Here is a 16,486-nt window from a genome sequence, read left to right on the forward strand (position 1 = left end):
CAACCTATTGCTAGCAGAGAAAGAAGAAGTCAGCAAACAAAAAATACAATCCATTATCTGATCAGAAATATCCTACCTACAGGCAGACACGAGTTTTATGGTCCATCCTTCCCCCCCCCGCTGCTGCATCACCAGCCCAAACACCCACCCACCTCTGCTCTCAGCCATCTGCCAGGCTTCAAGCGGAGCGCTCAGCAAAGCACAACCAGGTGCTGTGCAGGAGGAGAAGTGGGAACAACACCTCCCAGGCACGCTGCATCGCACACGCAGCAGGCACCCTTGCAACCAGGCAGCATCTATGCACGCTTCAATCATCCAAAGCATAAAACTCTGCACAGTGCTTGGGTTTGGGCTCCAAAACTCATCTCTCATCTCAGCTCATCAAAGCTCAGGAAGCGTGGCACAGTGTGAAGTTCTCTTCCTCCCTTGCCCTACAAGGAATAGTAGGAGCTTAGAGTCAGAAGCATGGAGGACACATTTGTTGTGTGCTTAAGCTGTGTCGCTGAAGATTTTTTTGCTCTGTTTTGCATGTGTGTCTGTTCCGGGTGGTTTTCCTTCTGTTTAAAAAATAAATAAATAAAAACTGCATATTGAAAGTCTACTTTACAAAACCTCAGCAAATTAACACTGATCTTTTCCAGACAATTCCTCAAATGAATGTTCAGCAAATGCCTCCTCGCAGCATGCAAAGATTTAGACACGCTGGAACCGGCTCTGCAAAGGATGCTCTCTAACAAGAGGAATTTAAGCACTGATACCAGTTCAATTTGCCGCTCTTTGATTTTAATATAAAAAGAAACACTTTCCGCAAGGAAAGTCTCGGCTTTCATCACCCGAGCCCCAGCGCAGACTTTTGCAGGCTAAACCAATTCACAGATAAGCACTCTTCCTAAATATTCACCATCTCTTGGCTTACACGGATTCTGTAGAATGAAAGAACAGGCTATGCTGACACCTGGTGGCTTTCCCTGCAGTCAGACATGGTTCATGGCAATAGGTTTTTCACTGGAGTTTTGCATCTCACATGCAACCTCTCTCCCGTTTCCTTCTAAGATACAAAGCATTATAAGAAAAACATTTTTGTTTTCACTTATCAGTGGACAGTGCTGTCCCTTGCAAGTCCTTTCATAAAGCAACAGAAGATCCTTTGTTGTGCATAACTGGCTACATCATAGAGGTGGTCTCTTCTTCATTTCAGAGGATATTCTTCCACTGATCTAAAAAAGTGCATTCACTTCCACAGAGAACACTGCTATTGCATAGCACTAAACCACTAACATGCTGTAAACATCAGAGATGGCAGCACAAAGCAAGGGGAAGTGGCAGGGAAAACAAGCAAAGTGCGTCTGCTTCTCCAACATCATGGTGGGAAAGCAGGCAGCAGGAAAAAAAGATATCAGTGTCTTCTTAACATGAAGAGTGGCAAAATTATCTGCTGTCCATATTTGGTTGATTCATTACTCATTTGCAAATCCTTGCCCTGTATTACTACGAAAAGCAAATCCTGGAAGGAAGATCTGGTGCCAAGTGGTGCCAGGCAGCAAGGCTGAGCTCAGTCCAACAGACTGTTCAATAAGCAGAAGCGTGCACTTGCCTTAAGCATTTTTAATGCCTCCAGCCAGCTGCCAGTGTCTCTAAAGCCAAGATTGTATCAGTCTTACGAGACCAGGAATGAGTATCAGATGTTCTGTTTTCTCATTCTTGTTCTTTGAACATTCAGGATTTCTTAGCTCCCAAGGACAGGGCCCACAAATGTCCTGTCATCGCTGTGTCAAATGATGGACTGTGACCTGCAAGTTCATTTTTAAGCGAACGATCCATGGGGATGTGTTGAATACTCGGAATGAAAGAGAAACATCACAGCTTATCTCTGGATCAGCTCTAAGAACGTTTTCATCAGATAAAGCAGTTCCTCAACTTTAATGGTGGTGATCTCTGAGGACTCTTCTGTGTCACTGGCAGCATTTCATTCAGCTGTGCCAACAAGTTCTTAGCTCTTGCATCTTCAAGGAGCAAGTTGACTATATCCAGACAGAAAACTACACCAAAGCAACGGCATGCAAAAAGTACGATATATCAGAGCCAGAAAAAAAACAGCACACACAACACATCTGTTTCTGCACTCAATTCTACAAAACGATTGAAATGCATAATGATATAAAAACACTATTTTCATACCCTTAGTGGTATAAAAAGCAGCACTATTCCAGTGTACATATGAGCCTCTAGAGCTGTACATTCGAGATTTTCTGTGTTTATTCACTTACAGTCACCTTTTCTTCCTTCTCATGATAATTCCTTTCCCGATTTCCTCTCTTCTCCTTTAGCAGCTATTCATCCATGCTTCCTAACCAAAGCTTCACTCTCTGAAGCAGGTTTCATTCTCTGAGAAGCATCGTAGTACCCCAACTCCCAGTTTGATCACTATTCCCTGCTACAGATCTATAACCAAGGAGAAGATCCACCCTGGATACTGCTCTTTTTGCTTATAAAAAAGGGTGGTGAAATGTTCCAAGGATGTCATATAGTGAGATGAATCCTTATTAACCCCACAGTGTCTAAGAATAACAGTAAAGCTATACAATCTACCCCACTATACATTGTGGAGAAGTCACCTTTGATCAACAGCGATTGTGAACTGTTTACAGCTTCTGCCAGGTTAACAAAGCATGGTATCAGCTATTTGGGTGGTTTCCTTTAATATACAGAGGATTTCAAAACAACCAGAAAGAGAAAAGAGGCCTGGACTGAAAGATGAGGGATAAATTCTCCATAAATTCATCAGAGCAAACACATCAGCATTTAAATACCGAGAGTACACGGCAACATGAGTCTGCTTACAGGATAAATCTACAATCTCCCTTTTAGTAACAAACAACAACATGGCAGACCTCTTTCACAAGAGAATAACACTGTTTGAAGCAAAGCTGATGGTAAGTGTGGTAGAAACGCTGTCACAGCTTGAACCAGTGATTGAGCACCTGGTGGGAAGGAAGGGCCAAGCCAGGGGAGCTCAGGTGCATGCAATGTACTGAGTTGACTGGAAGGGGTGGATCCTGGCTCCATCCCTTCCCAGACCTCATTTAAGGGTCAGTAGGGGGGAGGTAGGAGTATTTTGTCTGGAGACCCCTGCCTATCTGAGGATCTTACAGGCTTTCTGAAGGTAAGGCAGCTTCTTTCTCTTATTTTCTGTGCTTACTGCTGTCACGTCTGAGTGCATCATCACATGCTGTGGTCTGGGATCTTGTTGCTCTGCTGCCTTGTTTCACTTTCCATTGTTTTACAGTAAGTAATAGCAGCTACCTGTAAGGTCTCCAGTCTAAGCCACAGAGTTGTCAGGAAGGATGATGAAAATGAGGTGGGAACAATGCATTGGCCCTACATCTAAAGCAAAAAGAACTTTTCTTTAGAAGCTTTAGCAGTCATACATCTGCTTTCACTATCACATCAATAAAAAAATAGCAATCAAAGTTCTAGGAAACTGTAAGTTTACTTCTCTGGAGAGTCCCTAGTGGAAATGGTGTTGTCAGCTCTGACCCAGAACTGAGGGTAGATGCATGGGTTTAAAGCAATTGCACAAGGTCTCATTTGATTTAGCAAAGCAAAGGCAGAGAGCCAGAATCATTTCTATTTCAGTGTAGAGAGGCTTAAAGACAGTCCCAACTTGGCAAATGTCTAGAAAACAGTTTTGTAACTGTCTTTCTAAACTAGACGTATGACTGCTTCTTCTTGTTCTTAATTTGGTTATTGTTTTTAATTTGGTTAATTCCAGGAAAGTCTGGAATTACCAAGAACTACCAGATAGCAACAGAACATTTGGCACTTGGAAAGTAGGAAAGAATCAATCCCAGACTTACAGACATCTGTTGTGCAGACTGGGCCTTTCTTTACAAAAAAAAAATGCAGTTGTATTTGTGTTTTATTCTTAAAACTGAAACCTTGATCCTTGAGACTACTTGGAACAGTGCCCAACTGTTATTGCTGCACATTGAATACCTGGCAGGACTCGAGTTGCTACCTTGGATGAGAAGGTGTCCTCACAAAGCAGTGTAGTAACAAGCAAGCTTGTCCTGGAACACAAAAGCCTCTAAACAGTCATTTTCTGTTTCAGCATGCTAAGGAGGGCTGGGAGAAAGTATAAAGGAAAGCTTTCACCAACAGAGAGCCTGAAACACTTGCCAGTCTGTACCATTCAAACAAAAGAGCCTAAACAAAGTGAGTGGAGTAAATCTGCTACTTGAAACACGGAATTTCTCTTGTCAAGCTCTCTACGACAGTCACAAAAAAAGATTCCGTTTTCATTAGAAGTTACTACCGAGAGGGGTTTTTACTGTGCGGTGTATAAGCTCAATATGGAGCTGACATAATACTGCTGTGGGATCATACTGGGAATGTGTGCCACAGGTCAGAGCGTTTGCACTGCCTCCATTGTGAAAGGCAAGCAAAGGGAAAAGAAATGTGAGAGGAAGGGGAGGGGTGGGGGGGGAAAACCACGCATGTTCCCCAGCCTTCCCTCTCTCAGTCTCAGCATATTGGCAGAAATTAATTTCTATAGGAAGGGAATTGCACTGTTTGCAAAGCAATCCTCAAGGATTTATTGATCTTTTAAAGAAAAAGTCATTAAGCAGGGCAAGGAAGATTTACAACAAGTATGGGAAAACAAAACAATCTCTTGGGATCTTCACCAGGCCGAAACAGGATTAGCTTTGTAGTTTCTGTAATCTTCCTCACAGAAGAATGCTAATTCGGTCTCATTTGCTAGAACAAATAAGAAATTGAAGATTTAGCATATCAGACAATGAACCACCACCAACAAGCAGCTATTTGGAGCCTTAGAAGACAACTGGCGACTTGTTGGTCAAAGACAATTATAAATCACCAAACATTTCCTTCCTCCCACCACCTCGTATTTTTGCTAAAGAGATTCCAGGATTAAATGCGCAGCTTCACAGTGTCATAAGAACAGGAACCCGAATACATCTAAGTACATAAACAAGATTCCTCAAGATTAGTTTAACGTAGGCTACAGAACTGTCTGTGTTGCATTCAGCAAATGAAGCGATTGCATTTCTAATGCCTTCAAATGCCAGAAAAATAATGAAGCGTAACTTTCTCTTTTTTGTCTTTTAGGGAAGGAAAAGGAACTATTTTCTTCCATGAAATTAGCCCGTAGGTATAATAATCTAATATTTAGAGGATCAGTAGAATATTTTACAGATCACTTTACATTCTCCCTCATGACCCATCAAAATATGTGTCTGAAGAAGTTAATTTTTTGCCCTGCTGATGATTAATTCATGAGGCTTCAACAATATGCAAAGTGAAAGACACAAATTGGCTTCTCCAGCAATACCTTCAAATACCTCTAATTATTCACAGGGGATATGGCAGAGCTAAAGGACCCGCAAAGGTTCAGAGCAGTCACAATTCTTTCAACCCAGTAGGTCAAGGACTTCCTCTTCTAAAACAATAAGTCAGCAACATTACTAATTCAGAACAGAGACAAATCTGATGGAAAGCCTTCACAATTATTAAATGTGGATTTCTTTAAGGTGCTGAGCCAATAAGTTCCACACTTGTTTTTTAAATTACATCTGAAGTTAATGAAGACTGCCTGCCTTGTAAAAAGAAAAGGTAGGGAAAAAGGAGCAGAAGGGGTTTTAGAATCTCAACTAGAAAACAGACAAGACTGTTAGCAGTGAATATTGAATGCTTTATTACATAAACCCTACTGGAAAAGAAGGCAAGCACCAACTTTGCTGACTATATCATAGCTGTAATAATTAATAACCATGACCACAAAGGCTTTTCCAAGGATACTTATCTAATGTCCTCATAACTTATAACTCTCCTAACCTAACCCTGTAAAATGCCAAGGATGATCAATTGCGGCTTAGAAATAACAATCTGCAGGTGTCCAAATTTCTCAGGTTTTCTAACAGAAATTGTTTTATTCTAGAAAATCTTGCCCAGACTAGATAATGGAAAAAACATAATACACTCATAGGAGGTTTCAAGTCTAACTGATGTAAGTGTATGAAGTGACATCTAATGGTATCATGCTTTACTTTGTTCATTTCCCATCTTCCACTTCTCGTGGAAGGATTGCTTCAAGATTTTAATATGAAGACCCAATGCCTAACTTAGCTAATTTTCTGGTCAAGATATGCTGGAACATATCAAAATTGTATAGTAGCCTAAGCTGTTTCCTTAATAAGCCACCAAGCTCTCTATAGATAGGCACAGAGCAGTCAGCTCTCCTCTAATTTCCTTTCACTACAATATTTACCTTGATGTTCTGATGCTTGTTTTGAGATCACATTGAACTGTTTCACTGCTGTAGCTGCAGCTCTGGATAATGCCAGCTCTACTGTAACACTTGGTGCTGTCATCACTCCCTTGCCTGAGCTATGTTGCCACTTATCTCTTAGAATAAGATAGATAAGAATCATGCTTGAATGAAGCTTCTGCTAACTAAACTACAAATCTACAAGGCTGGAGTGCCAACAGTCCTCCTTCCTGATGAATTATTTTTCTCCCACCTGAAAAGGTCTGGGTTAGTTTAAAGAAAGCCAAAGAAGGTGACAGTGTTTGGGAAAGGCATACTGAGGCAGGTGTGGTACATCCCAGAGAAAAGCATTAAAGAGATCCCTTCCCTCTTCCCCCCCCATATCACCAAAAGTCAAAGAGTAAATGGCCAAATAGCAGAAGCTCCACAATTTGGAACCTTTCAGGCTATATGAGACAAAAGAGCCAAGAAACCCATGAGGAAAGAAATATATGTATTATTTCAGGGAAGCAATCAGAGGGCTTCAGGAGCAGGAGGGAGCTTTCTTTGACTCCTCTGTACTTAGAGTGCAGGGAGTTAAGCACCACAGCTAGGCAAAGACACAATCAAATGTGTGTGTGTCCATGTCAAGGTGGAATGCAACTACATTCCCTGAAGTGCCCTGCTGCCACAAAGTCATTCAGCCACATTTATGAGAAGCCCAAAGGACATCCAGGGACCATCAATTTCATCATGACAGATATTTCTTTACATTATTACCAAATGACATGCCCTATATGCAATCCCCTGTCAAAATGTGAGAAATCAGGTCAAGCTTCAACTTCATGCTACGTTCAGCACATTCTCTAAATGACATTACTTGAGCTTTCCCATGCAATCCGACTATCAAGAACTGTATGTTGCACACTAAAACAAATCTAATTTTATTTCATTATTCCAAATTGGTTCCACTACTTACATTACTAACCAAAACAACAGCTTAAATGTTACCGATAAGACTAAGCAGGCATAGTACTAATAACCTATCTGTCAATCATTTAAAATTGCTCTCTGCAGAATTATAAGCATGCCTTCTAAAATCACAATTTGCATTCTGAACATTTGGAGCACGGATACCTGCTGCCCCCAGTTCAATGATTTGAATGTATATTATCCTGCCTTCTTCCCAGAATAATTATCAAGTAGTGTAAAGAGCATCAGGAATACCATTTACTTTTCAGCCGGCTATCCAAACATAATCAGCCAGTTATCAGTTTAATGACAACCACAATGAACGGCACCTTCAGTCAATATAAGTGTCCTCATACCTACTCCAGCTGCTTTCAGAGTGCTGTCTTCTTTCAAAATCAGTTTGTCATCATCTTCCAAGCTCACTACTAGATCGCCAGTCTACAAATTAGAGAACCAGAATGCAAAGATAAGAATTTACTGTCTCTGTTCCAGTCCTGTTGTACAGTGGCAGGGGTCTGCCTGCATTAAAGCATGTAAAAGGGACCATACCTTAGATTTGTGAGCTTGGTGAATAATCTTCATTGTATCTGAAAGAAAATACAATGTTTTCCTAAAATAAGGTTTAATATGCAGGAGATGCTGGAAGTTACACTTAGGGAAGAAAAAAGTAACAAAGGGGTATGATTGAAAAATTCTTTATTATTAACTATTGTACGTATTCAGTCTGAAAGAAAAAACCTTTTGCTTTCCCAATCTTGCAGCCAGTCTTAATCCAGTCGTTTCAGCGTTAAGGCACTACAATTTAAGGGGCTTCTGCCTATTGTGTGAATTACAATAACTAAGTAACCATCCCAACTGCCAGTGAAATATTCATATGTTGAAATGTCAGTTTGGGTGTTCTAACCAAACAGGTTTTACACATACAATTGGGGCAGGACAAACAGCACTAATGTGCTGTCACCTACTACAGCTAAGTGGACAAGAAGCAAGTGATGAAGACAGTAACCTGATGGCTTCAGACCATTCCTCCAAATCTTGATCTTGCAGTTCAAAAACTGCAGCTTCTTCTCATCATAGCTACATCCTTTCAATTGCTTTTGTTGTTTCATCTCAATTTCATTCCAGTCAATTGTGTTCCCAGGTGTTTTTTCTTTTCCTTTTTTTGGAAGTGGATCCTTCATGGCGATAGATATGAGGTGGCCTTCTGTCTGTGTAATACTGACCATACTGTTCCATGTTTATGGGAGGAAAAAGTGAAGAAGCTGTCTATAAGACAAGATGACACTCAGACCAGCATCGTCAGCAAAAAGGAGGTAATGGCAAGGTAGAAAGTTGAGAAGATGGCCCAGACCTCACACACACAGAATGGTGTGTACCAAGGCACAAGGTGAAATCTGAAAGTCATAAGCTTAGAGATCCAAGTTAGAGCACCAGCCATGAGGAAAAAAGTGACAATGGAATATATGAGATCAAAGGAATGAGGAGCTGCTGGATTCTGGAGAGATGGAAGCCAAAGCAGTCAAGATGTTTCTCATAGCCAGGTCCAACTGAGACTGCTGGCACTACTAAACAAAGAAGAAAAAAACCACCTAACTCCTAGTAGCACTGTTCATGCAGAAGTCTTACTGCCTTTTCACCACCAACATACAATAGAGACAGTAGAACACACAAGAGATGCCAAATCATGAGCCTAGAGGGATGATTCACAGCCTATGGGGAAGGTGAGGAACTTGGGCTTGATTTTTTTTATCTGTGTGAAAATTTCAGCATAGCTGGCACCATCCCACAGAAATAGGCCCCCTCTGACTTGCCTAACAGGTTATAAAGTTCTGTAATGTTTTCTACTTGCATTATGCACAGTCCTACGCAGCACAATCAGGTGCTCAGCCACAACAGATGCTCTGGGCAAAACTAAAAGTGATGAAAGAACTAACACCAGGGACGGGCAGCATCAGGCATGTAACTGCAGTCCTAGATGGGACTCCCTCATCCACTCAAAGCAAGAGATATCAGGGAGAGGAAGGGCGCCTCCAAATTCAATCTATTAGGACATCAAGTATTACATGAAAACAATAATATTCAACTCCTTGTTCCTGACAATTGTAAATCTTAACCCCTAACTTCTACTGTTTTCATTTCACACCATCTGCTATGAGCAAGAACACAATGATGTGCTTGGCTTTTTCTCTTTTTAATAGGCCAAAATAGTCAACTGCTATTTGCATGTATTAAATAGGTTTCTCAGTCAGTTCTTAGAGTCACTGAAGAGAAAGAAGCTTGTAACTCCAGCATATGGGAGACAGGTGAGCACCTGTAGCAAACCTCCAAGGGAACTTTCAGAACTGTTGAACTGTAGAGAAGGTACGTGACTGATGTCTGAGTTACCACACTCCAAGAACTGAAATAATAAGTTTATTTTGAAAGCACGTTCTGTCCCAAACAGATAATAGCACACAATCATGCAAAGCTTCATATAAAGAAACACAAACATTGTTTTACATTAGAAAATAGATTGAGCCTAAATTTGATACCAGGCTATTTCACTCTGTCAGCTGTTACCTAAGAGCTTTCTTATCTACTTTGAGCAATGTTCCCCTGCTCTTCTCATATTATGTAAAGTATTTAAGAATATGAGCCTTATGCATTTTCCTTCTACTGCCTAAAGCTCCTGCTTCACGATCCTTTTTGACCTTGCAGTTAGTAAAAAGACACTGAAATGCACAAACAGAACCACAATTTCAAAGTGTTTGAGGTCACAAGCCGCTCTGTAAAGTACAAACAGAGCCGAAAGGTGCCTATAAAAGTAATAAAAATATTAACATCAAAAAATACTGCCATCAATTACCAAAGAACACATAGCATTCAGCCTGATTCAAATGAATAAAGAAGCTCAAAATAATGGTCAGGTTCTGCAGGTCCTGGAGGTATAATTCCAACTTCAAGTACTGCAAATATAGGCAGGTGCTGTAACCAGCGTGATTATGTGAAAATAGTTGTCTCCTAAATTGTCTAAACTGGTATAAAAGATTACAGCTGTGTTTTGATGGGACAACTTAAGAGAAAATACCTACCATACTTGTAAGTTTTAAAAGGAGGAGGAAGTCCTGTTCTTGAAGGCACATCTGTTTAAAATAAAATCACAAAATTAAAATGAAGTCATCCTTCTAAATTTCTAGTAATGAACGTGGGTGCAATGCACACACACTGGACAGCAAAATAAATCCTCAGCACAGGAGTGTATTGAATACAGTTTGAGTATTAAATACTGAAATACGGCATTTGGCTCAGATTCTGCAGTTAGTCCATAATGGCTTAAATTCACTCAAGCGTGAAGTCCCTCTGAACTGAATGATCCATGCAGACAGCAATTCAGTGCAATTAGGTTATGATCACAGGAGTCTGATCCTTCAGAAATCTGCCAGAAACATCCTGTTAATGGTTCATACAGTTTGAAGTTCAGCATCTCTCACTATTTTACACCACCAGCATCCTAACAACTATCATTCCTAACTGAATTGTTCAGTAAACGCAGCTTTGCTAACCAGTCACAACAAGGAAGCCAAACAGTAGAAAATTAACTCTTTAGGTATATGCAGTACACAGCCTCCCTGGCGTCCCCAGTGACATCTAGGTATTTAACCAGGCATTGTGAGGCCCAGCTGCTATCAGTTACTTGGCAGCAATGTGGCTGAAAGCAAAAATCCAGCGGTTTAGAAACTTATCTCAAACTCCTCCTTCAAAACAGATTACAGAAAAGGAAGGAAACATGGATTTTGGACCAGGAACAGTACTACCCATCTGTGAATTACAGCTGGCTCAAGACAACAGTTTTGTCTCAAGTAACAGTGAATTACAATAATGCACACATCAAAAGCAAGAGGGTTTGGGGGTTTTTGGTTTTGGTGTTGTTTGTTGTTGTTTTTTTTTTTGCATTTTCTTTTTCATAACTGCAGCTGTACCATATGTTCTGAAAGTGCTTGTAGTTTCCTTTCTTTCCGAAGATCTAGCCATGCCAATCACTGTCTACTAGAAAGGAAGCTGCTGAAAACACAATACAGCTGTGATGCCCAGGGCAACATCCAAGAAGTTGCTCAAATGTGATCAGTTGCAACAGTTCCAGACTTGTTTAAGCTGACATCATGCAAAAAATCAAAGCCTGTTGATCTGCACACCTTGAGTGTCTCCATTTAGATGTGAAGAAATATACCTGCAAGATTAGTTAACACCCTAACTAATGAGTTGCTACATGGGCTGGTCTGCATCTATTAACCTTTAGATACACTGTCACTTTCAGCCAGGCTCTGGAAACAAGGTCCATAGAGGAGTAAATCTGCACCACAAAGCTCGAGACAGGACAGAAACTCAGAAGCAAGCGCGCAGACCTCACTGTGTCAAAAACAATTTTTCACATTCCCCCTCTCTTTTCACAAATAGCAAACAGAATTTCATTCCCACATTGCACACAGTGGTACAACTCCTACGGATCAAAAGCTCCTTAAAATCTATTGATTTCCCCCAGTTAATTTCTGAATAGCCGCCTGACAGCACCGCTCAAGGAGCCCGAGGCATGGAGCCAAGTGTAGCAATGCCCTTGTCTGGCAGTCAAAAAGGACAGAGCACTTGGAGGATTTAGGCAGACAGAGCAGTACACTCAAATGTGAGCATGGCAAGCTGACCATGGAAGCTCTCATTAGGGGCAGACCTCTCATCCAAGGGAGGAAAGCACAGGGGACAAAATACAGATCTGGCATCCCTACCAAAGCCACAGAATTCCCACACTTTTTCCACTTTGCTTTCTAATGTAGGGACGACAACGAAAAGGACAAGCAAATAAATAACAATCCCTTACCCTTCTGCACAAAAGCGATGAACTGCTTCACTGTCTGATCCAAGTTAACTCCATGATAAACCACAGGCCTGAAATTCCGGTGCTCAAAAGAGCGAACAAGACGAACCGTGATGGTCGAGTTTTCTGCTGACATGAGAATCAATTTTAAATGACCTGGGAAACATCAAAGAGAGGAACTATTTACTTTCCTCTGTGCATTAGCACAGCTGGAAAACAAGCTGTGAAAGACTCGGCGAAAGACTCAAACATGGGGAGACGTTGAATAGAAGCATGCCTCTCAGGACTGGGCTCGTAGTGGTTCTATAGAAGCAGCAATGGGATCTCAAGCAGTAACCTGGGATTTACGTTAGGGATAAATGCAAGTGACCTATTTGTTGCTTAGGTGATTTTACTGGCTGTACCCTTGTGCTCTAAAAGTGCGTACCCACGTGATCGAAAGCAAAGCCTTTTAAATGCATTTGTGTTATGTTGATCCATTACACAGTGTTCCTTCTCACATCCTTTCAGGGACTGAGAACCTCCCCCCACATCCATGCAAATAATGATCCTGGAATGCTACAGCACAGTGAATGGGGTTAACTTATAACGATAGGTAGAAAGAACGGCTCTACGTGCTTCACACTCCTCGGATAGAGAGCAGAACTTTCAAGGGCTCTGTTTTACCAGCCCAGGTCCCTCTCTAAACAGGCCTACCCGCTCCCTCCCCTCACACACCCACGGACAAATGGCGACTGCCCCAGACCCCGGAAGAGGAGCGTGAACAGCTCCCAACCTTACCGCAAGGCCGCAGCCGTTACTTCCGGGTTTCACCCTCCGTCCCGCCCCCTTGCACAGTCTGACCAATCACATCCGAGAGGTGACACGGATCATGACCAAGCCGAGCCGCGGGATTGGCTGCGAGGCGCCTTGTCCCCGCCCCTCACTCCTGACCGCCCCGTCGTCGGGCAATGTCCAAGCCCCGTGCCGAGGTGGGAGGTCTCCCAAAAGCTCGCCCATGCGGCGCTGCCTTTCCATTGGCTCTTTTCCCGATTCTCCCCGCCCACTGCGAGCTCCGATTGGCGCAGTGCTAGCAGCTGCGCCGGGATTGGCCAGCGGGCTCGGTGGCGAGGGCTGAGGCGGCAGAGCGGCTGGGGCGGTGCGGCAGTTGCGGTGCGCGGCGTTAGGGGTCTGTCGCCATGTCTGAGGTAGGGGCGGCGGCAGGGTCGCGGGGCGGGCGTGCCTTGATTTCCCCTCCTTCCTTCTCGGTGCTGATCCCTTGCCCCGCTGTGGGGCCTTTATCCTCCCCAGGCTGCGTTCCAGAAGGCGGCTGAGGAGGTGAAGCAGCTCAAGTCTCAGCCTACGGACCAGGAGATGCTCGACGTGTACAGCCACTACAAGCAGGCCACGGTGGGCGACGTGAACACGGGTACGTGCCGGCCGACCCCTCAGGCAGCCCGACAGGCGGAACCTGGCCCTCGGGAGCCGTGACTTTGGGCCCACTTGGCGTGGGTTTGTGTACACGTGGACCCGTAGGGCTGCAGATAAGGGCTTGTGCAACACAGGGCTGGCTGTGCTGCGTGGGAAGGTCTGGGAGGCCTTCGTGGTACCCAAATAATGGCCTTGGGAATATTTGGGCACCTCCGTCAGTAAGGGGGCTGCTGAAGGCGGGGATGCTGCTTAGTGTGAGCACATTTAAAAGTAGTGCTGGGGAACTAGAGTGGGAAAATAACGCAGGGTGTGTGCGCGAGGAAGAAAGCTCAGGGAAACTGCAATCAGATGTTATGCAATCAAATATCAAGCTGCAATCAAATATCATGGAAGAGCCGCAGCAGAAATACCTCTGCAGAAGCGCTGTGCCAAATCCTCGCTGCTGCCTGTGGTGCCGCTTCAGCTCAGACGGTGACCTGCATTTAGAATGAACCTTGTCTCTAGTGACCTTGTGTAGCACTTGAGAAACCAGAGCTAGGAAGAAAAGGGGCATTTGGTTGGAGCTCTGGTCTCCTGAACTGGTTGCTTCCGAAGGTTACTGAGTGTTGATTGAATCCAAAGCAGGCAAGGAAATGTACTGGAAATGGTAAGTGTGGGCGGATGTAGTTGTTTATTCCCCCTATGGCAGACTGCATCAGGGGGTGAAAGGACTGAGCTTGATTTCAAGATGTAAACCTTTCGGTGTGGATGGATCTCAGTGCTTTTGTTTACCAAAGCGAAGTGGTGCTGTCGAGCTGCTGGTATTCTGACATGTCTGTAAGTCATTGCATCACAGTGGAGCAGTAGCTGAGTTGGCTGGGGAAAGCGGTCTGAGTAAGAGTAAGCTGATAGGTTTTTGTGCTGGAGGAAAGTACAGTTGCCAGCTATTTCTGTGCACAGCACAAAAGGACCACTGTGGCTAATGGTAAGGCTACTTACAAGTCCTATTCAATTGCTAATCCCAGGCACTGTATTTACTGAGACAGAGGAGGTAAAAACAGAATAGATGTCAAATGAAGACTGATTATATACACATCCACACCTAACACTGTTCTTCTCTATTTCGCTGCAGTGTGGCTTGTAATTGAGTTAGAATGCAGTGCCTATACACATAGGATGACAGAACAAAGCAAGTACTTTGTTAGAAATATACCATTAACTTGATATTTTCTAAGCTGTATATTACTGGCTGTTGATTTCTTGTCTTTGGGCATTTTATGACCTTAGGATGTTGCTACTTCACTTTAGAGCTGCTGTTCATTAGTCAACTTGTTTTCATGCCACAGTATTCTTTTCAAAAAGCAGAATGAGAAACCAAATGGCACCATTTGATGCTCTTCTGTTCAAATGCTGCTGTCTTAAGGGAATTTGACAGAGAGCTTTTCCATTGCTGTCAGTGGCAGGTAGGCTTCTGACTGCAGGTTCAGAAGTGGTAGCTGCTAAGGTGAAACAGAGTACTTTATCATGGTTAAGAGCTAAATAGCCTTCGGGAGAAGAGTCAGTATGGTCCACAGCCAGGCTGCATAAACTATTTGTACTGCTTATTCTTTCTCTTAGATCGCCCCGGTATGCTTGACTTCAAAGGCAAAGCAAAGTGGGACGCCTGGAATGCATTGAAAGGTAAGCATCTAATCGGAATATCTGGGATATTTGCTGAGGAGTAACAAGTGGTCTAAGCTATGAAAATGAGATTTTTGTAGTGTTTTAACCAAGCCAGCACTACATCTAAATGCAGTCTGAGTTGTTTGAATAGCTTTCCTACAGTAACTGGGTATTGAGGTAATAGAGTTAAACCACTGTTTAGTTGTTGTCCATACAAATATAACTTTGCTGTGGAATGCTGCTTTCTCATATCTGTTCAACAGTTTTGTTCAAAACTTTGATACTGGCTTCATAGCCAGGTGACCCTATTAAGCTTCTCTGCTTTGTGTTACTGTGCTGCAAAGTAGTATAACAGGGAGCTGTGACTTGCATGTAAATAGTATCTTAATGCTGAAGACTGTTTTAATTCCAAACTCAGAACTGAGTGTCTCTACACTTGTGCAAGGTACTTTAACAAAGACTCGGGGATCTTTTATATAATGTAATTGTACAGGTGCAGGCTGAGATACTGGAAAAGATGCCCGCTGAGGGAGTTATTCTATTGCTGATCACATTTCTTCTGTCCAGCTACAGCAGAGAATTCTATTGAGTGTGGAGAACTTGGCAGTGGTTCTAGCTGAGAGAAAGGCAAAACACATGCACTGTAGTAAGTAATACGTCAGAAAGTTGTTCCTTTAATAGTAACTTGAGAATGCATTTGTATATCAGCAACATCCATACAGAAGAGAGTAAAAACTGAGAAGTGTTCAGATATGTCTCTCAGTAGTCAGCAGAACTGTGCATAAAGATGTCTGATCAGGCAAATAAACAGTGATGAGGAGCATAGCATGGATGTATTTGTAGATGAGCAGGCTCGTGAATCTTGCAGGGGAGAGGAACAGGAGGTACAGCTGTTGTGAATCGAGCTCTGAGCTGATGAAGCTGATACAGTGTTGTCACCAGGCTTCAGTTGTCACTGCATTTGCGTGTCCCTGCTCAAATAAAAGCTACCTCAGGGCATTTGTTGAACCGCTGTATGTGTTCTGACTGCTTCCTATGTTTGTCTTTCAGGAATGTCCAAAGAAGATGCAATGAAAGCTTACGTAGCAAAAGTGGAAGAGCTAAAGGGCAAATATGGTATCTGAGGACTGGATAGAGCAGCTGTTTGCACACCTGAAACATGCCTTATTCCTAATACTGTGGAAAACTGATTTATGATGATGATGGTTTTAAATATGAAGTATACTGTAGCCTGTTCTCATAATGCCTGTAGTTCAGGGGGAGGTCGCGTACCTGCCTAATGTACTGACACCATTTGAATTGTGAGAACGAAATAATCTGGAACTCATTAAAGTGCATTTGATACTTTA

The 16,486-nt window shown here is 42.7% G+C and overlaps 2 protein-coding genes across 3 annotated transcripts; one reads left to right on the top strand and one right to left on the bottom strand.

The window, feature by feature from the left end:
* Window positions 1-761: 761 nt before the first annotated feature.
* On the bottom strand, window positions 762-12,959 carry C7H2orf76 (chromosome 7 C2orf76 homolog). 2 transcript variants are annotated; one of them, XM_072342050.1, is made up of 6 exons: window positions 12,867-12,959; window positions 12,090-12,242; window positions 10,312-10,362; window positions 7,790-7,827; window positions 7,597-7,678; window positions 762-4,758 (listed from the first exon to the last, which is right to left on the bottom strand). In XM_072342050.1, exons 2-6 carry the CDS (start codon window positions 12,220-12,222, stop codon window positions 4,682-4,684), a joined length of 381 nt encoding a protein of 126 aa, XP_072198151.1. In that variant the 5' UTR covers window positions 12,223-12,242; window positions 12,867-12,959; the 3' UTR covers window positions 762-4,681. The 2 variants fall into 2 exon arrangements, with proteins under 2 accessions (XP_072198151.1, XP_072198152.1); XM_072342051.1 differs by lacking the exon at window positions 12,867-12,959 and adding an exon at window positions 12,804-12,828.
* A 178-nt stretch (window positions 12,960-13,137) lies between these two features.
* On the top strand, window positions 13,138-16,486 carry DBI (diazepam binding inhibitor, acyl-CoA binding protein). The gene is made up of 4 exons (XM_072342052.1): window positions 13,138-13,273; window positions 13,377-13,494; window positions 15,093-15,155; window positions 16,188-16,486. The coding sequence occupies exons 1-4, from the start codon at window positions 13,265-13,267 to the stop codon at window positions 16,259-16,261; spliced, it is 264 nt and encodes an 87-aa protein (XP_072198153.1). The 5' UTR covers window positions 13,138-13,264; the 3' UTR covers window positions 16,262-16,486.

This window comes from Excalfactoria chinensis, chromosome 7 (genome assembly GCF_039878825.1).
Source record: "Excalfactoria chinensis isolate bCotChi1 chromosome 7, bCotChi1.hap2, whole genome shotgun sequence".
Lineage (NCBI taxonomy): Eukaryota > Metazoa > Chordata > Aves > Galliformes > Phasianidae > Excalfactoria > Excalfactoria chinensis.